This window comes from Branchiostoma lanceolatum, chromosome 1 (genome assembly GCF_035083965.1).
Source record: "Branchiostoma lanceolatum isolate klBraLanc5 chromosome 1, klBraLanc5.hap2, whole genome shotgun sequence".
Lineage (NCBI taxonomy): Eukaryota > Metazoa > Chordata > Leptocardii > Amphioxiformes > Branchiostomatidae > Branchiostoma > Branchiostoma lanceolatum.
This window is the reverse complement of record NC_089722.1, coordinates 29,022,859-29,047,348: the sequence shown is the minus strand read 5'-3', so window position 1 is coordinate 29,047,348 and position 24,490 is coordinate 29,022,859. Positions and strand designations below refer to the sequence as shown.

General features: G+C 40.2%; 3 protein-coding genes across 5 annotated transcripts in view; 2 read left to right on the top strand and 1 right to left on the bottom strand.

Annotated features, from left to right (window-relative positions):
* Positions 1-3: 3 nt before the first annotated feature.
* Positions 4-4,524, bottom strand: LOC136447389 (peroxisomal membrane protein 2-like). Its single transcript, XM_066446273.1, has 5 exons — positions 4,309-4,524; positions 3,218-3,328; positions 2,476-2,638; positions 1,978-2,097; positions 4-1,591 (listed from the first exon to the last, which is right to left on the bottom strand). Exons 1-5 carry the CDS (start codon positions 4,407-4,409, stop codon positions 1,523-1,525), a joined length of 564 nt encoding a protein of 187 aa, XP_066302370.1. The 5' UTR covers positions 4,410-4,524; the 3' UTR covers positions 4-1,522.
* A 454-nt stretch (positions 4,525-4,978) lies between these two features.
* LOC136447257 (integral membrane protein DGCR2/IDD-like) lies at positions 4,979-16,560 on the top strand. The gene is made up of 8 exons (XM_066445987.1): positions 4,979-5,194; positions 7,646-7,681; positions 10,545-10,721; positions 11,003-11,290; positions 11,734-11,913; positions 12,543-12,779; positions 13,173-13,316; positions 14,385-16,560. The coding sequence occupies exons 1-8, from the start codon at positions 5,146-5,148 to the stop codon at positions 14,975-14,977; spliced, it is 1,704 nt and encodes a 567-aa protein (XP_066302084.1). The 5' UTR covers positions 4,979-5,145; the 3' UTR covers positions 14,978-16,560.
* A 739-nt stretch (positions 16,561-17,299) lies between these two features.
* LOC136447159 (calpain-10-like) overlaps positions 17,300-24,490 on the top strand; it is a 63,640-nt gene continuing 56,449 nt past the window's right edge. For 2 of the 3 annotated variants that reach the window (XM_066445875.1, XM_066445860.1), the window contains exons 1-5: positions 17,300-17,428; positions 18,036-18,343; positions 18,908-19,045; positions 19,590-19,786; positions 20,305-20,473. In XM_066445875.1, the coding sequence (XP_066301972.1) occupies positions 18,245-18,343; positions 18,908-19,045; positions 19,590-19,786; positions 20,305-20,473 (603 nt within the window). In that variant the 5' untranslated portion in view covers positions 17,300-17,428; positions 18,036-18,244. The remainder of the gene's footprint in view (positions 17,429-18,035; positions 18,344-18,907; positions 19,046-19,589; positions 19,787-20,304; positions 20,474-24,490) is intronic. The other variant, XM_066445867.1, reaches the window with a different exon arrangement.

The window sequence follows — 24,490 nt, the reverse complement described above, 5'->3', positions numbered from 1 at the left end:
TGATGAAACTTATTTTCTTTAATTCTTTCATATTTTGAGTACATATTTTGTCAAACTCAACGACTGATCCTTTCTTATTCTCTCTTATTCCTTTTATTTCTATCAAATATGTAGGTCATACACCACTAGTAAAATAAACAATTATGAAATTATAGTATCCATTTGAAAATAATCTCTTGAAGAAGGGTTAGGTGTAACTTTATATTGTGAAATACATATTTAGTTTTAAAATTGTCTGTGCCATTTTACTGTAGTGGGGAGCAAGGACTTACCACTATCACACTATAATAACTTGTAATACCTAAAGAAACATGCATTCTGATATGTGTGGCTCATGATTAAATGCATTCATTTTGTTTGCTCATTCAAAAGCTTTCAACATAGATATGTTGATTAAAAAATTGCAAGGAATCACATATCAGAGTAATACTAGTAATTCATTCACTGTAGATACATGTACAACTCTCGTAAGGCACTTTGTTATTTGTTAGGCCATGTTGATTTGATTATACAGATGACATCTGCGCGCGCATCAATTTTTGTCCATTTCCAAAAGAAGAAAAAGTTTTCTATCATACTGTAAATTGTGCACAGCAGCTACAAAATTAGCAAATACATGCTGTAAATTGTGAAAAGATATTTCGGAAAACTATTCTAATGTCTAAAATGCCAAAATAAAAATAAAAAGACGTGAAAGACCAAAAATGAAGAATCCATTATTTGGTATACCTTTCTCTGTGTCTTTAGTCATTTGTTCAATCTTCCTGACCATGTAGATTTCATATGAAGGCAACTTTTTGTTGTTGAAAACTTTCTTTTCATTTGCGTGTTTGCATCAGTTTTAGGGTTCCCAGAGGATGTCAACCATATCATCAAATCAACATGGCTTTACCTGTGACTGATATATATTAGTCAAATGGTGAAATCAACATCCGTACTTATAAAAAAGTGATAACATTGTACATCATAATACTTGGTCAAATTATCATTAGAAATATAATTCCTGACTATATCACAAATCCAGGCACCTACATACAGGGTACATGTACATGTACATTGTATGTGAAATATGGATATCATTGTTTCTGATTGCCAGAGCATTTCACTTTTTAAAAAAATTCCTTCCTCTTCTTCATTTTGCACAAGCCACAAAAGTCAAATGATCATAGCTGATGCTAAAGGAATATGTTGAAAGTTTGCAGACACTTGTGATAGCCTGGGTACCATCTGCCAAAGTTAGCCAATGCGTTTACACAATCTCTCCCTCTCTGGGGTTAATGATCCCTCTCCCAAGTAACAGTCGGGTCGGCCGCTAGGAGCACAATTTAGTCAGGCTACCTCTGTAGTTATCACTGCTCAAATACTTTCCTTGTTCACCATAGAGTTACCGCTGGCTCAATCTTATCTTTCATTTGTGGTGAGCAAGGGAAAAGATTGAGCTAGTGCTATCTACGGTCGGAGGATGGTACCCAGGCTACATTTGTGAAGCATGTCCTGCTGATGGTAGCCATCTTCAGTGTGTCTATTTCCTGATGGAAGCAAGGATGGTCTGCCAGAGCAGCGCCACCATGCTCACAAACAGGACACGGTACTGCAGGGGGAAAAGCAAAGAGTCAGACAGTCGTGTTGTGTGTTAGTAAGACATGTTCTAATGGAAAATAAACTTAAGTGATGTTGATGTGTGACACAGATGTGGTTATTCTTTAGCACACTGAAGTAGCCGTTTGGCATCCAATTCCTTATTGGTTACAGAGTTAGGCAGCAGGGAGAAGTTTTACCGTAATTACAGTTTAGAACCTTGATAATGAGACGACAGTGCTTTGTTATATTATCACTGGATACGTTCACTGCATCACACATGAAATTAAAAGTGGTTTACTCAACATCCAAAAATTCAAAGGCAGGTGCAATTAGACAGGCAATTGCTAACACCAAGATAATCTATCAACAGAGGAGTGAAAAGAGAAGCATCCTCACCTGTACAGGTACGTAGTTGATGTTGATGAACATGAAGACTGTCCAAACCTTCCAGTTCATCTTCAGTGTGGTCCAGTAGACTTCTTTTATCTTCATCTTGAACACAGCAAGGCTCTCCCCCTGCAAGTGAAAAAAACATATTGCTGCTGTTCTTGGTGCAATGACCTCTCTAGAACCTTGCAAGGCACTTAGACTGTGAAATAAAATAAAATAGAAAATGATACCAAGGAAAGAAAAAGTTTATAGAACAAAAGGCTTGAGTGACTACAGGAGCTCTCTAACTTTAGTCCAAGGATATGTAACTAAATGTTGAATACACATGTTTGAAAATTACAGCAATACACCTGAATAAACCAAACATGCATTTAAACAACCCATTTTTATGCATTTGTCCCTGTTCACTTGATAAAAAAACTTACTATTTTCCAGATAGCTTTACACGGTAACATTTTTTTTGCTGCAGGCATGATTCCCAGACATGAAGCTGTGATAGTTTACCTCCAAGGCATTCATGACAAGGAAGAAGACAAATATCAGAGGAGGTGCAAACAGTATCCTATCCGCTAGGAGGCGCTTCAGGGAGGCATACTCCTTGTCTGGTGGAATGGTCCTCTCCAGCCATCGGTGGAAGAAGTGGGCACAGGGTGCTGTCACAAAGGTCCTGTCAGAGGGTGGCGGAGAAATGTGTCATTTCATTTATTTTTGCAGGGACTTGGGGGAAGAAGTGGGAAAGGAAGAGTTTCATGGTCTGTGTTTTAAGTTTGCGGTTGAAAGAATTCTGTACACGTAGTACTGTAGTTAAATATATTAGAAACGCATATTTGCTATGTCATGAATTTGCAGTAGAGTAACTACATTTCTAAGATTTACAGTATACTTTCGGAACTTTGCCCTCTGTGTACTAATAGTGAAAAAAAGTTATTACACATCAAAGCTAGTCTTTGGCACTTTGGATGCCATTCAAAACTCTGAACATAAGTTATCCTGCAGGATTATCCATGGCTTTGTCTTTGTCACTGTTTATGGGTAGATGTCTATTGTTCTCCATACTGAAATGAAATAAAAATGATGCAATGATTTTGCCAAATGTCTAATACTCACAGAAATTTAAATGACACTTAAAGAGTCAATGTTTAACTTGTATCATTTTTTAAGCTTAAGTACATGATGAATTGCAAATGTCGCACTGAACAATAGCTCTGTTGGACCAACCTTGCAGAAGTGGACTAGATGCACTTACCCCACAGCTGAATACCTGAGCACACCCAGCCATTCTATGGGGGCTGGCTTCCCAGCACGATAGCTGACAATCTTCTGGGACAAGATGTTCCCAAGTGCTGACACCAACCCACTGAAACAATAAGTTTAACATTATTTCATAAATAGGTTTGTAGTTCAATAATTACAAAATTGTTCTTATAATATTTCACAACCAAAATTTGAACTGGTGTCGACATTTCGAAAGCCTGTTTGCTGTCTTCCTTAGGTTCATTATGCCCTGAGATCATTATTAAGACAGCTGAGACAGGCCAAAATGTCAGCACCAGTTCAAATTTTGGTCGAGAAGTAAGAACGTTGTAATGTTTAACAGTAATGAGCCAAGAGCCTGTCAACATGAAGACTACATAAAAGATTATGCTTTATGTAGTCTTCATTTTGACATTATATTAACACACTTTCACACAAAAATACACACACACACACTCACACACATGCACACACACACACACACACACACACACACACACACACACACACACACACACACACACACACACAGGATCATGCAGGACAACTGAGCACTTTACCAACTCAGCCCAACACCCTGGTCAACCCAGTCAGCTTTAGGGTTAGGGTTAGCATTAGGGTAAGGGTGTGGGGCCAAGTTGGTAAAGTAAAGGTTAAGGGCCGAAGCATCTGACATCCCACATACACCACCTCCACACACACTCACATTACTACACTCACATGCATGCAAACACACACAGGCACGCACATAAACACCAATCAAATACCGACCGACCAACCAACCAACCAATCAAGCAAGCAAGCAAGCAACCGACCAACCATGTACCAGCCAACCAATTGACACGATAAACCAACCAACCAACAAACTAACTAAACAACGAAGCAACCACAATGATATTGATAACATACTGTAATCTCCCGAGCAACTGTTGGTTGAAATAATCTCATTTGTGGTCCAAGCTTATAAACAATCTGCATGTGGTCATGCAAGGATTTTCTTAACCTCCTTGGGTCAAGGAATTGATTTTTTGCTAACTTTTACATATGGAACCCTCCCCATGTTGACGCCCCGCCCACAAATACCTCGTTATCGCCTTCGTGATGATAGGCTTTCTCCTCAACAGCAGTATATACTGTTTAAAAGCCCTCTGCACCACATTCTTGTCGTCTTTACTCTTTTCCATCTTCGAAAAGAGTGGTTCTACGTCTGGACGTTCGCTTCAGCCCACAGACATACGCAACTTTGTAAGTGAACTTTGTCCAGAAAGGAGGGACAAAGGTCACTGACCGTAAGAACAACAACAATCTTCGGGATCAGGTTCGCTGCACTTTTCGGGTTCCGTCGGCTACCGGAAAATACCGAGTGCTTGCGAAGGTGTTAGTGGCTTCCTTTCAATAAGATATTCTGCATTTGTCATGATGATGCAGTTATACCGTACTATCTAAATCAGAAAACCATGATAGATAGTTCAATCTCTTTTTCTCTCGGATTAGGATTTAGCTACAAGGACTTTTCTGAATATGGTGATTACCTGGACTAGACTATTTTATTCTTGGGTGAATAGAGCATTATAAGGTCTAAGATAATACCTTGATAAAAGAAAATCATGATTAAAAATCAATAAATTAAACAATTTATATAGAATTTCAATTTCAAATACTTTAGTAATAATGGCTATTCATTATGGTGAATGATTGATAATTCTATGTTTATTTATGGCTTATCCCTCTTTACAGTCGGTAATGGTCTAGTCCATCGAAAAGTCCGCCATTTTGTCTACTGAACAAAGTGGGGTGGGAGGCGGTCGTGGTTCCTGCCTTTCTTTCTGAAGGAAAGTTTCACCCCGTTCAACTTGTTTTATCCACACAAAACTGCCAAAATCTCCTCTGCTACGTTGAGACGATTTTCTGTGACCAAAGATGTTGTCGGCGTCGAGGAATTTAGGATGTTTGGCGGTCCTTTTTCACGGTGAGTACTTCGGACGTGCTGCCTTTTGCAGCCTGCAGATCAGTAGCTTGCTTGGGGGGAGGAACCCCATACCAGGATAGCTAGCGGGGTGTTTGCAATGCATCTGTTTGTTCAGTTTGCTCACTGGGCGTTCCTCATGCCAGAACCTTTACTTCATAAAGAATGTATGTGAATTCTAGCAGTTTTAGAAGCACATGTTGATAATATGAGTTTTGGGTTCACTGGCTTTGTCGCCACGGCTAGCTTTGTTCCTTTGATGAGGGTCTGCATGGGGGGGTCCTGGCAACGCTTAACGGTAAATTCAGGCCAGCCGATAACGCTTAACGGTAAATTCAGGCCGGCCGATAACGCTTAACGGTAAATTCAGCATTTTTAGAACATGAGATACCCCTGAAGACGACGTTTTTTTGCCACTAGTCGTCCATATCTTGTGGCAAGAGACCTATTACGCTATGCCATTCTCGCACGCCTGCTCCGAACCCTTTAAATTCGGCGGCGACAGGAAATTTCATGATCACGATGACGAGCGCCGAAGGCGCGACGAAAATTTTGAAATCTTGACCCTCTGAAACGCTATTTCCTGCATTCTGGGGGGGGGGGATTTTGCTGAAGAGTAAGCTAAGTTTTATGACATCTCTATTTGAAAAAAAAAAATACCAAAGAGTTTCAGGTTGATTTTTGAGGGGCGTCACGCCCTCCAGACCTCGCCGGAGCTGCGACATGCTCCCGGGGAAAATTCTTGACACCCTGAAATGCTATTTCTTGCATTTCGATGGGCAAATATTACTGGTAATGTAAGTTAAGTTTAATGATATCTCTGTTTGTGAAAAAATACAGAAGAGTTTCAGCTTGAGTTTTGGGGGTCGACGCCCCCCTGACAATATTTTTCGACGGAGGCCTGGCATGCACCCGGGGAACATTTTAAGATCTTGAACCGCGAAACGCTTCATTTCCTGAAGTTTGAGGAGAAAACTTTGCTAGTAGAGTGAAAAATAGAAGTGTTTCAGCTTGAACTTTGGGGGGGGCGCGCCCTACTGACATATTTCCGCCGGAGCCGTGTGCTCCCTGGTGGAGAAAATTTTGTAATCTTGACCCACTGAAATGCTTTTTCCTGCGAGGAATTACTCAATAACGATTAACGTTAAATTCAGGATGACAAATAACGCTTAACGAGGAATTAAAACGACCGTTGACGCTTCACGAGTAATATACCGATAACGCTTAACGGTAAATTCAGGGCGGTCGGTAACGATTAACGGTGAATTAAAATCGCTCGTAACGCTTCACGAAAAAGGGCTACACCAGTCGTTTGAAAAATAGGTCAGATCGTTTGCTTGCTAGTCAACAGATCCTATGCTTTGTCCTGGTACCACATGTGGTGAGGCAAACAAGTACGGAGTGTAGAATATTTCACTGAAAAACTCGGGATGAGTTGATCTTATTTTGGAAGGACAAGCCAAGAAGACTTGGTTAGAAGTACATGTATATGTAAGTTGTGAATTGTAGCGCATACATATTCAGTGTTGGAACAAATCATGGGCATGTGATAGAATAATTTCTACACTTTTGTAAGTTGCTGAATAATTTTTTAGATAGTTTGTGTTTGTATTGATTACACTATACACAAAGTTTTACATGTTGAATATATTGTAGTAGGTCTATACCATATGATCATAAAACATGATCCCATGTGTATTTGTAGAATCTATATAGCACAACATATAAAAATTGTTAGAAACTCAAAGCTTTCCGAGCATCGATAGAAGATTTGTATACAATTGGATCCATTATGCATGTCTTTTGACAGCTTAGAAGCAGGACAGTGGTAATTATCACCAAATCTTGACCCATTAGTTTGGCACCGGGGGTGTGATCAACATTGGAAAAACAATAGCTCTTGTGTATCGTCACATCTGTGGGAGAGATAGAAAAAAGTTGAATGAGTTTCAACAGGGGACACAAATAATAGGATGTAATGAAATTGTTTGTAAAAGTTAACCCTACCTGTACTCCCTGTTTTTGAACCATGGTCACATTTCTATCTATGTACTGTCTTCCCTTTAAGTTTGCTGATGGTATTATTAAACATAACTTCTGCTATTCACTGCATATATATTTGTTCACACATTGCCCATTGTTAAAAACAGTAGAAGTCCAGGTCCCTGTATTTATAGTCATGCATATTAGGTTTTGTTTGCTAAGCCACTCCCAATGCAAATACAGTATGTTTGGTTATTGTAATGGCATATTTCTGATGTGCTGATATCAATGAAAAAGCAACTTCTATTAAAACAAAAACTTACTTAAAAGACTGAACGAATGTCAGTCAAGATTTGTGTAAAAGGCATTGATCATTTGATTCATTTATACTTGCAGTCTGTGACTGATGTTATGAATATACAGGCTCGAATATGATGTGTTTCCATTTATGGAATTTTTTGTATTTTTCAGGTGTTGCAATTATAATGGCAGCCCCACAAGACGCAGGTGAGAACAGTCTGTTATCTCTTTTTAGTATTTATGTTAACGGCCAGCGGCCCAACTATTATTAGCTACAGGTAGTAACGGTCTTTTTGTTGCTGTGGACTATTAGTAATTTTGATACATGTTTTGGTTGTTTTAGGGACCCATAGGCCATGGTTAAATAATTTTTGGGTGTATTTCTCGCAGAAAAGCTAATGTGTTGTTGTACAGGAGTCTGGAGATGTTTTGTGATATAAATTACTTGTAGAGACATGTTGTAGAATGTCAACCAGCTTATCTAGACCCAGAAAAAACAATGTCTAGGAGTAGGAGATTAAACTGGCCATCACAGTGTTTCATCTGGTGTCTCATGAGCAAAATTAGACCAATTAATGTCTTTGCAAGGTCTCTCCTACTTAGGAATAAACAAACAGTCCGTGAAAACAACCGGCTTTGAGCTGTTTACCCAAGATGTCTATCCCACTGCCAGACTAGATGTTTGTAAGGGAGAGAGACAAAAGATTTGTCACGGCCCCCCAGAATGTACTGTGCACTAAGCACGTAAAGCCGGAGCGGCGCCTCAGCCAATCAGAAAGTGCGGGGACTCTGTTGTGAAAACCCTCGCCGATCCTATTCACTTATTTATGCTTGAAACCTGAAACAGCATGACTAAGCACTTTATTCAGGAAGGTGTTTACCCACATCTTAACCAGGGTTGAGACAGCGTTCTTCTTTACTAAGTACCCATTGTGGTAAACCAGGTGAAAATTCCTTGAGCAATTCTGAATAAAGACATTTAGAGGCTGTTGTTTTCCATCTTCCTTGATGGGTCTTAAGTCCGGAAAACATGGATACTGAGAAAGATGGAAAAAACCTTTTATGCTTCCTGACAATGGTACAGGGATGCAAATGCATGTTGAGTTTGTTTTGGTAATCGGTGTCAGCGTATGCCCCCCACAGTTTTCGCTCTAAGATTTGTTCAGGGTCTGAAATCGTGTCAGCAGCAGTCCTGGCTTTGTGTGTTATCCCTGTTGAGCCCCTGAGTTGCATTTGTATGTAGAGTTTATCTAGTGGTGGGTAACACCGTATCGTGTTACCTTTGTAGGGCAGGGAAGGTCATGGTAAAGCAAAGACTGGAAGGAGTGTTTGGTCTCCTAATCAAGCACACAGGGCTAATAAGAAACAGTGCAGAAAATTAGTTCCAAAGACACACAAAGGCTGCTCTTCAGATTTTTTTTGGTGCTCAAGTCTTATAAGTCCTTTACACAGTACAAAGGATCAGTACACCAGATGTGTTTTTCACACCTACGGCTTCGAAAGGATAGATTAGAAATCAAAAGCAGGCTACCAAGCAAATGTTGCCTTTTTTCTGTTTTATTTTAGATCTGACATTGATTGACAAGGGCTTCACCAGAATACATGCAATTTTTTTACCTTGGAAATAGTTTAGCAATTTGGTCTGAACCATAAAAGTTGAACTTTAAGTTGAAGACTGAAGGATGACAAAACTATTTGTAACCAGTATTTAATACTATTTTCACAACAGTCACTAGATGTTGTTGGTATCTGTAATACTGACCGAAAACACTGTTGGTTTGAGTGTCTTTACCTTTATTTACTGCTTACATCATCAAACCTTGGTGTCAAACAAAATTATATTCTTAAAGATGTACAAGAAACTGCACATTTGTGTCAGCTGTAGTCTGTACTGACCTATTACAGTGCAGAAAGTTGAGCGTAATGATTCAGGTACCAGCACTTAAAATTAGCAGTGCAATTTTGATCTGAAGAGACCACTTGTCATGCGTTTCAGGTGGTTTGGATTTCCCTGACTTGTTATTCAGCTCTCAGTGCCATTTCACTAGCAGAACAGGATATGAAAGAAAATCCTGTTGCATGAGGGGCCATTTCAAAGTTTCTGTATTTCCCTTGTAGAAATCATCTATCTGCTTTAAATGAGAACTCAGTCTCTTGATTTGGAATTTTTGACCATGACAATCTTTTATTCTTTTCCATAATTGTCATCAGTGTCAATTCCTTTTTTCTGCATACTTGCACTGGTTGTGACATTTAAAGTCATAATCAAATCTGCACCCGACATACAAATAGTATTTTACGGTGACTCTTTTTATGTACCTTTTCTCTTCTTTTTCATTCTTGTCAAAAAACATTTTTAATCCAGTCCAAAACAATGTTTGGAAGATAGTCTTGGTACCATTTTAACTTTGTAACTTCTGTAGAACACAGTGCTTCATCAAGCAACATTGTAGAAATTTGGGACTTCCCATACACAACGAAAGTGTCACATACCGATTGAAATGTAGGGGCAGGGCTCGAAATTCAGTTTTGGGAATAGGTGCACTGGTGCACCCAACCTAAAAAATTGGGTGCACCAAAAAATTTTTGGGTGCACCACATTAAATAAAGTAGAATGTAACTATTAGTTTTGAATCTTTCAAAATCCAAATTAACTCAAATTCTAACATCAACATCTTAAACAAGTACTACAACAAAGATTTTATTATTTTCTTGCACTTAGATGTCAAGAATATGCTGTCTACTAGTGTGCAGTGATACCTTTATACATTAAACCGTACAAAAATATTTGGGTGCACCAGTGCACCCACAGTAAAAAAATTAGGTGCACAGCTCCAAAATTGGGTGCACTGGGTGCACATGCACCCAGTATTTCGAGCCCTGAGGGGAATCAACTGGCAGTCACTGCACGAGTAGGGAACCTTCTGCAACTTGTTGGGCACCATGTCTATTGCACAGGTTATCAAACACTGTGATATACATGTACAATAACTGTTGTATGTACATGTATATGGTCCTGAGGCTCTTACACAAGACAAGAAATATTAATGTTTTTGATGTTTATTTTTAGATGGGAGTGAAGCAAATAGAGCCCAGCACGCAGCGACCCCAGCTCATCCTGACACTGAGAACTTGGGTCACGTTCGTCCCCACGTCATGTCCTGGGACAAAGCTCCCTTAGACCTCGGCCAGCCAGGGTTTGGCAAGGAGGAAGCCACCGCCAGTTTATTGCATGGAGATTCTCCCAGTAAGTACAGCACTGCAGTGTCACTCTTTTGAGCTTAGCAATATTGTTTTTGGCCAACTGTCCAAACAGATAGATAGTTCATCAACTTCAATAAATTCTTTCAGTTTGATAATTAAAACATACAAGTCCTATATTGTTTTGATAGCAAACTTGGTAGAGGAAATTCCATGCTTGTTGTATTATACAGAATTTATCATTTATCAATTGCACTATTTTCTGTTTGTTTGATTTCGACCAAAGTACTGTATTGATATCTAGCATACTCTATGTTGTTTCCCAAGACACCTGTCCCGAAGGCTGGTACTTCCACGCTCGAGTTGGCAGCTGTTACAAGGCCTTCCAAACCAAGACGACCTACAGCCAAGCCCAGGAGACCTGCCAGCGCTTGGGCAGTTACCTAGCAACCATCTCCAGCGACAACGAGCTGAGGTTCATCATCGAGCACAAGTGGGAGGACCTGCTGGTCCAGTCGCTGATCTTGGACGGGATCTATCAGAAGTTCTGGATGGGCTATCACTACGTCACACAGAACAACGTGTCCTTCTGGAGGGTCACCAACAACCAAGCAGGTCAGTTAGGGCACTGTGGTGCTGTCATGAAATCATGTATGATGTAATTTTGCATAATTGTGGTCATTAATAAACTACATGTAAAAGAAGGATCGGTGTCTTAGGCCACACCAATTTACTTCCTTGGTTCTCTTGAACATTCCAAGGTGAAAGTACAACAAGCGGACATCATTAAAGCAGAGGGCAGGGAGGAAAACTTTAATGTAACATTATTCACTCAATAAAACTTAGTGTATAAAACTGGTCATCAGACTTGGTTTTCATTAGTTTTTTCCAGTTGAGCATATTTTTTTCAAATCCGAGAACGAACAAATTAAATTGATGTGGCTTTGAGAGTATGTTGAAATACTGAACTTGTGCACATGCTGTGTTTGCCCTGTCATTTTGTTTAACATCTTGTAGTTTTACAAACTAACATCTTCATGTTTCTTCCTATTTCTCAGAGGCCAACAGTGACTTCAACTTCATCCAGAGCTTCAACCCTGTGCTGATGTCCACCCAACACGGGGACATGCTGTGTGGACAGCTGCAGTACCTCAGGAACGAGCTGTTTGGGGACCCCCTCCTGTGGAGCTGGTACGCCATCAACTGTGAAAACAAGTCAGCGTTTCTGTGCAAGAAAGGTAGGTTTGGCTCAAAGAAAGTCTCTTTACTGCTGATAGTATTGATGGTCAGTAATCTTTCACTCTCTAATTTGCCAGTGTACCTCTCCTGTATCCAAGTTGTAGTAAGTATTACGCTTTCAACTGAAGTGTAAGAATGTTACTTAGATCTATCTATTCTGGTTAACTTTTATAGATATATATTCTGCAATTCAGTGCTTACTCTTAGTAGAGATCAAATATTTGTTTTGTCTGAGATGGTTTGTAAGAATTGAAACATAATAACTTCTTAAATGTTAAGTTACAGGGAAACTATTTAGTTTTGTAAGCAAATAAACAGAATGTGTGAACACAAGCAATAGAGAATAGCTAGAATGAAATATGAAATGCTTATGTGAGTTTTTTTGTTACCATGTGATCTTACAGATCTTGCCAAGATGAAGTGCATCAATAGCAAGGGACAAAAAGTTGCAGATGGAATTGAAACTTGACTTGCATATTTCTAACATATAGAATCTAGATGTTTGGTTAAAAGGAAATTATTTGAATAGTCAGGATTGTATTGTACAGAATGTGTGAACATAACCAGTGCCTTAGAGATACCTAAAATGAAATTAGCATGGTTGAATAAGTTATTTGGCTTCTTACAGATCTTGCCAAGATGAAGTGCATCAATAGCAAGGGACAGAAGGTTGCAGATGGGCAGGTGTTCACGCCACAGGGCCATGACGCCTGCATGACGTGCACCTGTCACATGGGGGAGGCACAGATGTGCATCACGGCTCAGTGCGACCGGCCGCAGAAGTGCACCAGCTACCAGATGTCTCCCGACAAGTGCTGCGAGTTCACCTGTATGGACCCCAACGAGAACAACAACAGCAATAATTGTAAGGACATTGTGTTTAACATAGAGAATTATGTCTGGTGCATAAGACTTTCAAACGGCAACAGCCATTTTTCATTAGCTCAAATGGAATAATTTTCATTGTAATAATTTACAAGCATAACAGTCTTCTAGGATGTGATGAAGTTAGGACTATATCACTCTGTAGGTGTACATTGATTTCTTTTTCTCTGCTGTGAAGAAAAAGGTTAGATGTTCAGCTTTTTGTAGCATTATTGATGGGTTATCTGTATCAAATGATTATGTGATTTGGTTGATAAAAGAACATGTATACTACAAATATATTATATATAAAACAAAATATACTGAATCTACTGTAGCCCTGTTATTATCAAGGTAATGTTCTGTTTGAGTGATGTGTTTTTGTTGTTTTCAGACAATGGATCGAAACTGAGCATGACCCACGGGATGCGGCTGGTGGTGAGCTGTCTCTCGTCGTTCCTCATCCTGTCCCTGCTCCTCTTCATGGTGTACCGACTCCGCCAGCGCAGACTGGAGGCCATCTACGGAGCAAATCAATGTGAGTGTCAGGGTTCTCTATTCTCCAAGCTGATCGCTTGGTGGCAATGACAGTATCCAACTGGCAAAAGCAGTCCAACTACAATAAGGGAGCACACGCCAGTTTATTTGGGGTTTCAATTGGAGGCTGCGCACCCTCAAGTCTAGATACTGTCTCTTCCAGGGAATTATTCCGAAGTAAATCAACTGTGTATGGGGTGAAAGCCTATCACTTCTGCTACAAGACCAACTGAGTTTTGTTTCTTCAACCTTTCTAATTTTGGTAAATCAGAAGAAAAGAAAAAATTTTCACGTCAAAAATGATGGGCAAATTTTGGCATTTTTGCGTAGGATAGAACTCGTAGAAAAAAATTTGAGGTAGAAACGACTGACGTTGTCAAAAAGAGAAAAACCTAGCGTATGATTGAGATAAAGAAAATTCTAGTACTTGAATTTCTTCATCCACGGCGCGAGGCATGTCAACATCACCCTCAGAACGCAACAAAGGTCAACCTCAGGCCAAGGGACATTTCAGTAGCAACGCGGATGGATATCAAAACCCTTTCGTCACTTTTTTTTCGCGCACTACCCCGGTCGCGGAAGAACTGGGGTTTGCACCGATAATGATGCTTTTGCCAGTTGGATACTGTCATTGCCACCGATAGATCTGCTTGGAGATTAAGGGTTCTCAACAGAATGTTTTAACAGCATAGTGGTCATGTACAAGAAGCTAACTTTGTGTGGCACAAGAATTCAGAATACATGACCACAATAGGGGGTCTTGCATCTTCAGATCTTAAGATTCAAAATCCTCTGAGACACTCTTTCCTGCATATTGAGGGACAAATTTTGTGCAGTAAACTATCATACACAAGATGTAGGAAAATATCTTTATGGTCTACACATCCTGATGTAGATGGCTGAAATTCAAATGAAAAAGCAATCAATATGTGAAACTAGTATATAATCAAAGTAGAATGTTTTGGCAGGATTGGGAAATAGGATTTGATAGTACAAAAATGTAACATAGGGCAGAGTGTCATACGTTGTTTGGTTACAACAAGTTGACATATATTATTGTTATTTTCAGATGGCCGAAGGAACAGAGCATCTCGCCACGTACGCAGAACGAGAACCAACATCATCCCCGCCCACCTCTTCCGCCCTCCCCCTCTCTCACCATCCGCTGACCTGCATGTTACACTGCCTCCCTACGACGATCCACCCCCTCCCTACAGCGCTGTCAAGCCAGGTCCTCCCGTCACCCCCGGGGACAAACCCCCACCCCCCTATGACATGGCCATCATGTTCGAATCCACCTACGCAGGGCCACCTCCAAGGAACACGCCAGACAACCCCATGGGAGAGATCCAGAGCCCGCAGAGCGATAGCAGCCAGCAGGCCGACAGCGAGACCCAGCAGCTCGTCAGACAGCAGGAGCGCGAATCTCGGAGATCAGCCAGTCACCACGACACGGCGTCTCAGCGGTCCAGTCGGTGTAGCTCGCACAGAAACTCCGCAACCTCACAGACACCCGCGGGGGAAGACAGCGTGAGCAGAGCAACAAGATCGGCAAGTCGACGGTCTTCTCCAAGACACTCCTCGGCGAGTAACAGGAGTTCTCAAACAAGCAGTGAAGCTGCATTGCCAACAGACAGTACCACAGGATCCACATTTGTCTAAAGGCATCATCACAACCATCTATGTTCTCTGTTAGTGGACCAGATTGTTGATACCATGCCACCGTACCTGCTTCTTCAAGCTTTGTCCCTGTTACTTACTTTGCTGCTGGCTTGCCCTTACTACATTGTATTATGTGAGAAAACTGTCAAGTTGTAAGTCTTCATTTCCTCACTCTTATTTGCTAACTGTCCTTGTTTGATTTTTCTTTGTATGTGATGTGAGTCATCATGAACTATACCACTAATGTCATCGTTTAAGTTTTTGATCAACCAAGAAGCTCAGGAAATTTTGCAGCTATTGTTTTGGTAAGTTGCAAGCAATAAGGAACTGTTATTGACCACTCTGGGTTTGTAGAAAACCAACTCACTGCCACTAAACCAAACTGTAGTGTTGTTGTTGGTAATGTACAGTTGAAACAATGGATAACCCACCAAGCAAATATATTTACGAGTTATGTATCTTCATTATAGAAGAAGAAAATGTAACAATCACACATGTAAATATCTGCTATGCTATAGATGTAAATAAGGACTTGATTAGTTACACAGTATTTCTAGTTTGTGTACTTAATATTTTACTTCTTGTATTGTAATAGTTGTGTCAAACTTCATGTTAATTGATCTACAAATATTGTCAGCTACTGTAGGATTGTAAGATCTTATAAAACATTAGCTGCCTTGTAAATATTAATGGCAAATGATAATATTATATCATCAAAATATCAAGATAATGGTGGTAGATACAAATAAGGCTCAATCAGCCAGTACCACTAATACACAGAACAAGTGAGCAAGTACTTACTCTTTTTACTCAACCATAACCCAAGGTAACAGAAACAGTGTTATATGTTATGTTGAAGTAACAATAGGACTTCATATGGCTGACTTTGTGTGCTTGAATACGTTTGGCAATCGTTTGTGCATAAAAGCAAACTGTCATGACAAAATGTTTATGAGGTGATGTGAAAGCTGAACAGAATGTTGATTACATATATCGATGACATGTCGACAGTGTAATTCTTTTGCATCATCAGTAAGATGTGTGTATTAATACAATTTGTTGTCATTTTGAATCTGAAAGCAGTTGTCATATTACCAGTATTGTTAGTGTTACACAGTATACACTAACAGTACCTAATATTATAGTATACAGTCAACAGTGTTTCAATTGTACAAACTACTAGACAAAATAAGTTAAAACTTACAACAGCAATTTGTCCCTACAGAAAGTGTCTTTACATGTACACACCAGTATCTCTAAGAAAATCTTCAAACAAAGCATTGACATCTAGCTCTCATTCTGCAATGATTGCAATACCACATACAGTCACACATTCTTGTGTGCTTTCTCAAATCATTTGCTGGTTTGTGTACTTACATGAAAGAGGGATCAAGCTCTGATGTGTCAAAACTTTTTTGATTGCAAACCTTCCACACTTACAGTGTTACTGTTATTCATGGTATACTTACTTGCCACACAGCACACATCCAGAAAGTAAGGCTAATGCACCCATTGTAAATAATGTACAGATGCTCCATATTGTATGGAGGACAAAGTTGAAATAAACGTTAATACCACTTTGATTGTGTTGTGTCTGAATATTTGCCTCTCTTTTTATATCCTTGAAGAGTCTCATTGCTTGACAGCACCAAAAACTGATACGGTGTGAATGCAGGACTGAAAATGCATATTAAACTCGGAGAATTCTAAGTTTAAACTAGGCATGCATGGATCAATCATAAACAGTCTAAAGGCTATCTTAAACAGCAACATCAAATAAAATGTAAATCCCAGGATGGTAAGTGCATAGATCACAATTAGAAGTGACTAGAATTAGAATATGTAGCATACAAATCGGATGAAAATGAGCAGGTATGATAAAGTAACACGGTGATGCCCAAGGTGCTGAATTGCCATCAGGTGTTTTATTTCCCTGAGATTTTGATTTGATTTGAGATGTTCTCACGACTAGTAATGTTATCACTTTTCTACACTAACAGTACATTGAGTAATTTAGCCATTGCAATGAAGGAGAACGGAATTCTCATCAGTAGGGGAAATCGCTAGGGAATTGAGTGACGTCATACATCCAGCTGTGGAGCCTGTGGATTAGTCCATCCTTCAAGTTAGGGGTAAATCGTTAAACTGGTAACTCTAAAAAAAATAATATCATCCTTACCCGTCTCAAGTGCTTGTCTTTCAGCTGATGAACAATTATGAATTAAAGTGTGAAATTAAGTCTTGATACTTTGTGGGCGTTTTGCCAGGTTGTTAAAACAACGTTTGAGAAATTCTTCCCTTTTGTTCGAATGGTAGCGTTCAAAGGAGTCAATATGGCGGCGGGTGAATTGAACGAAGGAAAACCCTGGGGAAAAATGAAAATTGTGGGCGACTGCTGATAGTTGCTCATCTAGAGTGGAATCTTAGATGGGTATTTCTCCCGACTCAAAGGTAAGCACTAAATAGGGTTGACTTGTGTCGGCATGTATGTGTATGCGAGCATATCGTACTGGCTGACTTGGAGGTGGGAGGGGGGTAGTTGCCTTGCAGTACTACACAGTCACGAGCCGAGGTATTCTCATTATGTACACTGGGCAGGATTTGGAGAACGCCATTTGGAAGACAGTTGGTCAAGAACTTGTGCCGTAGAATTGGTCATGTGCGTTGCATTTGCTGGCCTCTGATTTGGTTTCTAACAATCAAGTGATCATCCTGGGACAGCCTGTCAATATTATATTATAATAGTGAAGAACTTGACTTGAAGAAGAAAAAAATCTTATTGAAAGGGTTAGCCTGTCAACAGTGAAAAAAATCTCATTGACAGGCTTGCTCAATAGTGACAAAAAATTCTCATTGACAGGGAAAAATACTATCGACAGGCTTTGCCTGGCAAAAAAATCACAATAGTCTTGAAATACCTTCGAAAATGCACCTTTCATCGCCAGGCTAGGGCTATGGAGTCGAGGTGGTTTGATTTTGTCGCAAACTGATTCATGCCATGAGATCTAGAACAAACATGATACTGTACTTTCAGTTCAACTTCTGTTTGTGTATTTAGAACACAGATCAGTGCTTCCATCACGAGTGTCTCCCAGAAACGTGGATAATCATATGCAACAGCACCCCAAGTGATGTATGACTACAGAGCTTTGGATCATCCCCAGAAACCAGAGATGACAGTGAGCTGAGCTGAAGAGCGGCCTAAACTGGAACTGGTGTTCCAACCCGGTTGAAACAACTCCACTCTACTCTACTCTAGAAACCAAGATGCTATTTGAGGACCCAGACTTCCCAGCGAGTGACTCGGCGCTGTATTACAAAGGCAGCTCAAGGAATGCTGGACCGATAGTCTGGAAAAGACCACAGGTTTTGTGCAGTTAACATATTCTAGGGTAGCTGTCTTAATGTACTCTATGCATCATTTCCTTTGGCAAAACTGGTCAAAGTGGATAGAAATGTGAATCGTCACACGTAAAAGTTATTCTTTTAATGACAATTATATGGTGATGCATTTAAAAAAAACCAATATGTAGACATACAGCAGTATGTATGTGAAGGTATTTAAGTAAACATCTTCTCTCTACTAGATACCACATCTTTATCCTTTACCGATAAAGTGATTGTTCAGTTTTCTTGCTTGATGAAAAGTTTCCTTTGTGGTAAGCATCTTTCAGCTCTTGTCATCATCATCCTTTAGCCCATACGCTTGCAACTTGAATGCTACATACAATAGATTATGGACTCTGTTAGAGCTACTAGTACAGTACAGACTTTGGGATATGCTTCAAGTTTCGCTGTACTTCTGGCAGAATCTCATGGGACTGTGAGTGTGATGCATATCCCAAGGCCTGTACTGTATACTTAGTATATGAACTCGGTCAAAGCATCAATATGTTGAACGTCTAATCCAGTATTTGGTGCTGTTCCCAGGAGCTTGTTGAGGCCCCAGCCCTGCTCCCTGCTGAAGGAGACTTATGTGTGCAGGACGTGGTTCAGGGACGGCTGGGGGACTGCTGGCTCCTGTGTGCCTGTGCAGCTATTGCACCTCACAGACAACTCATACAGAGGGTAGCAGCAAATTTCAACTCTTACATACAACCGATAACTAACGTTTCATGTTCTTGGTGTTCTAATGCCCTTGAGACTAGCCTAGAAACTTTGTGTTCTAATTTTTTTCATAATTAGATTTTAGAATATTATTGCAGTGTAATCTTCTTTTCATCTTGAACCACTACAATGGATGTGACACAGACATTCATAAACATAGATTGTACTTGCTTTCTGTGTAGATTTTCAAAATTAAGATTTGATGATTTACCATTTTGACTACTTTCTGCTTTCAATCCTTTATTACCATTAGCAAACTCTGTAGTTGGAAGTAAACTTATGATATTTTTTGCTGAGGTACTCAACTTGTCAAGGCCTAAATTCTTAATGAATATATTTTCTATCAAGACTGTATTGTAGTAGATTGACACCTCTTCTTCTTCTTGGGTCACCACTTCAGTCTGCTACACTCTCCCGCACCATTAGGATTTGGATTGACATCTGACTGACACCAAACCAAATTTGTATGAAAGTGATGGTACAAAATGTTATCTTAATACCACAGGTTATACCAGTCCAGCAGAAAACATGGGGTGACCAGGAGTATGAGGGGAGGTTCCTCTTCATGTTCTGGAAGTTTGGGAAGTGGACAGAAGTCACGGTTGATGACAGACTGCCCTGTAGAGATGGCAGACTACTGTACTCCAGATGTTCCAACAATCATCACTTCTGGCTGCCCCTGTTGGAGAAAGCCTATGCCAAGTAACAGTCATGTATATTTATTCTGTATGTTAGATATGTGGTAAAACATGCATTCATATTAGTCATAGCAACTATACCTTATATCAATATCAGGAACAATATATATATTGTATAGCAATAATTCCAACTTAGATTTAATGCCCATAGTCAAGATGTGTTTTTTTTTTTGTGTGTGTGTGTGTGTGTGCTTAGTCCTTGTAGTATCTGTTGTCATGATCAAGTTTTATCTATGTTCTGCAATGTTGAAGTTCTTGAGATAGATTGTTCCAATTACTGGATTAGCTTGACAAAAAGCTATGGTTAACATGGTGTGATAGAATTTAGATACTGTTTTGCTGTATAGGACACCACTTTTTCTAAATCTAATGGTGGACTTGATAGATAGCTGAGACTTAATAGATTTAACAGCTGCTTGTATGTGTATACAGATTTATCCTCCTCATCTATAAGAGAAACAAAGCTAGGAAGTCTTTGACTACCAACTTTTACTGCAACCATGTTGAACTTTTCTCTCCCAGATTGCATGGATGTTACGAGGCTATAGTTGCAGGACAGGTGGGTGATGCACTAGTGGACCTGACAGGGGGCGTTGCTGTGAAGATCCCCCTGAAGACCCCACCACTACAGCTGGCTGACAGACTGCTCAGGGCCTATAGAAAAGGAATGTTTCTGACCTGCTCTACAAATGTGAGTCCTGTTTTTTTTATAGGTTTGACTAGCAAAACTTATTTTGTTTTACGCCTGCATGGATACCATATTGAATTTTTGTATGCCATGTTTTATTAACAGTTACTTTTTAAAATTTTGTTATATTTCTTATTCAGATTTACCGCATTTTGTAAAGGATTGACATAACAGGTGACTATCACCTTTTCAAGATGTCAACCCAGGCCAGACTGTAAGGGTTGGACCATCTCACACCGGGGCATGCCCCTACTCTTTTTCGAAAGGTGTGGTGGGTTCTTTAACGTGCGCAGGGTGTGGCTCTCCCCAAACACGGGACCTCCATTTAACGTCCTTTCCCAAGCGCACAACTTCTGGGCGCATGTCCAGACATGTCTGGGGGTAAGCCGGGTTCGAACTCGCGAGCGGGTTCCCTTGTTTGACAGCCGACAGTTCTAGCCATTACGCCACACGACGGCACTTTGACTTATCTCATACTTACCAGGGAAAACTGCTCGGGTGGAATGAAGTTGAAATATTAGCACGAATAATGTAATATGTTGAATATTAGACACTCGGATGTGTATGTCTGCCACAGTATCAGAACTTAGATATAGCTGAAGTGCAAGAAAGACAACATCATGGGTACAGAGGTATGGCATAGGTTTAATCTTTGACAATATATACATAATCCAGCAGATAAATATCTCAATTACAATAATTTATCTTTGTCATGTATTCAGTGTTTTCCACAGACCAGTTGTATCTTACATTTATGTACATTTATCATCTGTAGTACTTTTTACAGTTATCGTGAAAATGAATGGTCTCCATAATATATAAACACATGAACATGCCATATTTCAAAGGTTGTAACTGTGAAAAAACGTTGGCCACCAAATGTGATCACATACACATTTCCAGAAAGGCTATTAATGTTCTTTGTGGGTAAGAACTTTTTTCATTGTTATGAAAATAGATTTCATTTCTGTAGATAAAAGATGCTTACATCAGGAACAAGATATAAAGAACAAAAACCTAACATCTTATATTAGTTAGCATTCAGATCCATACATTTAAGTATGATTCATGTGGGACAAATACTGAAATAGTCCAAGATTATTCAAACCTTAGAGTGAAGTTCTATTCCTATATTACGATGCAGCATACTTTATCCTTCCGCTTCTGTACTGTCCGAAGCCACAGATTGGGACTCGTTTGCAATCTCATACTCAATACTTATGGGACCTCTCAGGTCCGGAGAAGGCACCTGTATCTTAACTTTTGTCGTTGAGTGTCTCCCACTTGAACCTGAGGACCTTCTGGATCCTGTGGAAAATCTGTTCGGAGATGCCTTCTCCCTTCTCGAGAGCAGTCCCTGTGTGTCACTCGTCCTAGACCTGCTATCTTCTGAGGTGTCTTCAGTATCGTGAGTGCGAGTTGTGCTTCTGGACTCAGAGCGATACCCGCTAGAGCCGGTAGGTGGCCTACCAGGGGACAGTTTTGTTGGAGAAAACTGTTGCCCGGGTGGTATTGTAGCTTGTGTAGCAAGTTTCTGTGTCACTATTATTCCTCCCCATCACTTGTGTAGTCATGGTGCTTTTCACTGTGGATCTAGATCTGGTATTTACCTGCTTAGGAGGAGTTTCTTCAGTTGCTCCTCGTGAAAAACTTGGTGAACGGGAGGAAGCATTCACTCCTTGCGGACTAGCTGTTGAAGTGCCTCCAACTTTCACCACTGGTTTTCTACACTGTGCAACTGTTTGCTTCTCAATAGATACTTCATTCCATGAGGGTACGATAATAGTTTTAGGTTTGGATTCCGTTTTTTGGCCAGTACCTTGGGGTCTATCTCTCCCTGGTGCAGTGTTACATCTTGTGCTGTCTTGACTCACTCTGCCAGGAGAGCCGACTGCATACATAGTTTGTGTTCTCTGCAAGCCACGCACTTTATTTCCTCCATCTTTCATAGAAGATGTGACCGTGCCTGTTCCTTTTATCACCTGTGGTTTTTCAGGATTCTGGACCTCTAACTTGTTGCTCCCTAAGTGGATGATCTTCCTGCCATGGTTCTTTTTGCATTCCTCTACTTTCTTTCTCAACCCTTCATATCCTTTACAGATTTGCTTCAGCTTCTTGCTCATTTCTTCCTTCTCTCTGTATAACTATAATGCCTCCTTCTGCTTTCTTTCTTTTTCAAGGTCTCGTAGAAGTTTGTCTGTGGTTACAGAGGACATGATTCTCACTTTTTCTTTGTAAGTCTTCAGCTCTTCTTGCACTTTCTTTGCCTTTTCATTTTGTACGTGTTCCTTCGACACCCGAGAATCATTCTGCCTTCTCAGGGTATCAATGTTCTTTTGTTTCTGAGCATTCATTGCCTTCAGAGACTTCACTTCTGCTTTTAGCTTTGCATTTTCCTCTGTCAGACTCTTTAAGGAGTTTAGTAGACTTTCTGGGATCATCTTATTCCTTTGTGTGTGTTGAGCTTTTCCCTCTTGTTCTCCCTTTTCAAGTAGAGAATCCAGGAAGGAATAGTTACACTGCAAAGCTTTGCGGAACTCTCTGAACGCTTTTGGCCCTCGCGTTGGAAGGAGGTCGAGCAGTTCTTCTGCTTTGTGTCTACGTGTCGTTTGCCGTGTGATCTGCTGAAACTGATCACTCGTGAAAACCTCCTTTTCTATCAGGAATGCGCGGACATCTTCCACAATCAAGGATTCCACAATGGCAACACGGTTACGCACAAGTTTCTTCCTGTCTTGTTCATCCATACTTTAACGTCAGTTTATATTGTCAAGGTGATGAATACTGTATGTCTGTCCTGTTAGAGCCAAATGAGAAGCGCGTTACTTAAAATTGTGTCATGCAGTTAAAGAGCCAAATGTAACTGTAATGGTGATATGTTGATTTGATCAAATTTCATGTTTTGACAAGAGGTTTACTTAACTTGAAGAAATGCCACATGATTTAAGAATCAAGACTAGTACCTTGTTTATTAGCATTTACTGAATATGGCGATACTTCTTGAAGTTGGTTAAAGGCCCAGATTGTACAGACATCTATTTGTTGTTGTACAGTATTGTAAAGACATGTTCTGCTCTGCACTAACTTGTACTATAAAGCTGATGTACAAGACAAAGTTGTTGACTTACCGCTGTGTTTATTCCACCTGCTGTAAGGTCCTGTAGTCGTGATTTCAGGTGACATGTCCATACTCACTGTAGTGCTCCATGTTTCTTCCAGCGACAGTCCACTGCACTTCCAAACAAGCAAGTTTACACCAAACCCCAAGTTTTCCAGTACTAAGCCACCGCAAGAGGTTACAACGGTTTTCCCCCGGCTAGCTATTCTTATTGTAGTGACCAGATGACACGTAGCCTATTTTCAGTCGTAAGGCCTTAAACCTAATACGGTAGCAGTGAAACTTAGTCTGGTGGCATTGTCTATAATGTTGTATGCTGTCTGTTGAGGGCTGTTTTGCTAGAATAATGTGGGGCGGTAACATTATCAGCTGCTGGTAAAGGATACTGGATAGAACAATGTCTATGTGAAACTGAAGCGGGGGGGGTATACATGTGTATAAATGCTAGGCTGTGTGTATTCAGTCTGCTTGGTTCTAGCTCATCAGGAAATGCTGTGCTTGCTCAATAGGGAGTTAATGCCGTTAGAATTGTGAACGGGGGTGGGTAAGTTAGTGTAATTATGCAGTGGAGGATAACAAGCATATTGCAATTTCAGCGCTAATGTCTTGGCTTGACTGATGTCTTGGCTTGACTGATGTCTTGTGTTGACTGATGTCTTGGCTCAACTGTTGATGATTAGATTAAAGAAGGTACAGTACAACATGTAGTCCTCGCCTTGATGGCTATGCAGCCCTATTCTGGAACTGTAAGGTCAACTGCTGTGCTTGAAGATGTCTGTATACAACACTTGTATGGTACAGGAATAACAGGATGAAGGACAGATCGTACTGGAAAAACTTTGTGGTTGTATCTCACCGGAGTAAATCCGGAAGAATGATGATGATGATGATGATGAAGAGTA

Excerpts from the sequence above, each read along its gene's own strand:
- LOC136447389 (XM_066446273.1), bottom strand. The coding sequence starts at position 4,409 with ATGGAAAAGAGTAAAGACGACAAGAATGTGGTGCAGAGGGCTTTTAAA. Across the intron at positions 2,639-3,217 it reads CTCAGGTATTCAGCTGTGGG|GACCTTTGTGACAGCACCCT; the intron begins GTAAGTGCATCT and ends ACCCTCTGACAG. Across the intron at positions 2,098-2,475 it reads TTGTCATGAATGCCTTGGAG|GGGGAGAGCCTTGCTGTGTT; the intron begins GTAAACTATCAC and ends TTTCACTTGCAG.
- LOC136447257 (XM_066445987.1), top strand. The coding sequence starts at position 5,146 with ATGTTGTCGGCGTCGAGGAATTTAGGATGTTTGGCGGTCCTTTTTCAC. Across the intron at positions 11,914-12,542 it reads AGCGTTTCTGTGCAAGAAAG|ATCTTGCCAAGATGAAGTGC; the intron begins GTAGGTTTGGCT and ends GGCTTCTTACAG. Across the intron at positions 13,317-14,384 it reads CATCTACGGAGCAAATCAAT|ATGGCCGAAGGAACAGAGCA; the intron begins GTGAGTGTCAGG and ends TGTTATTTTCAG.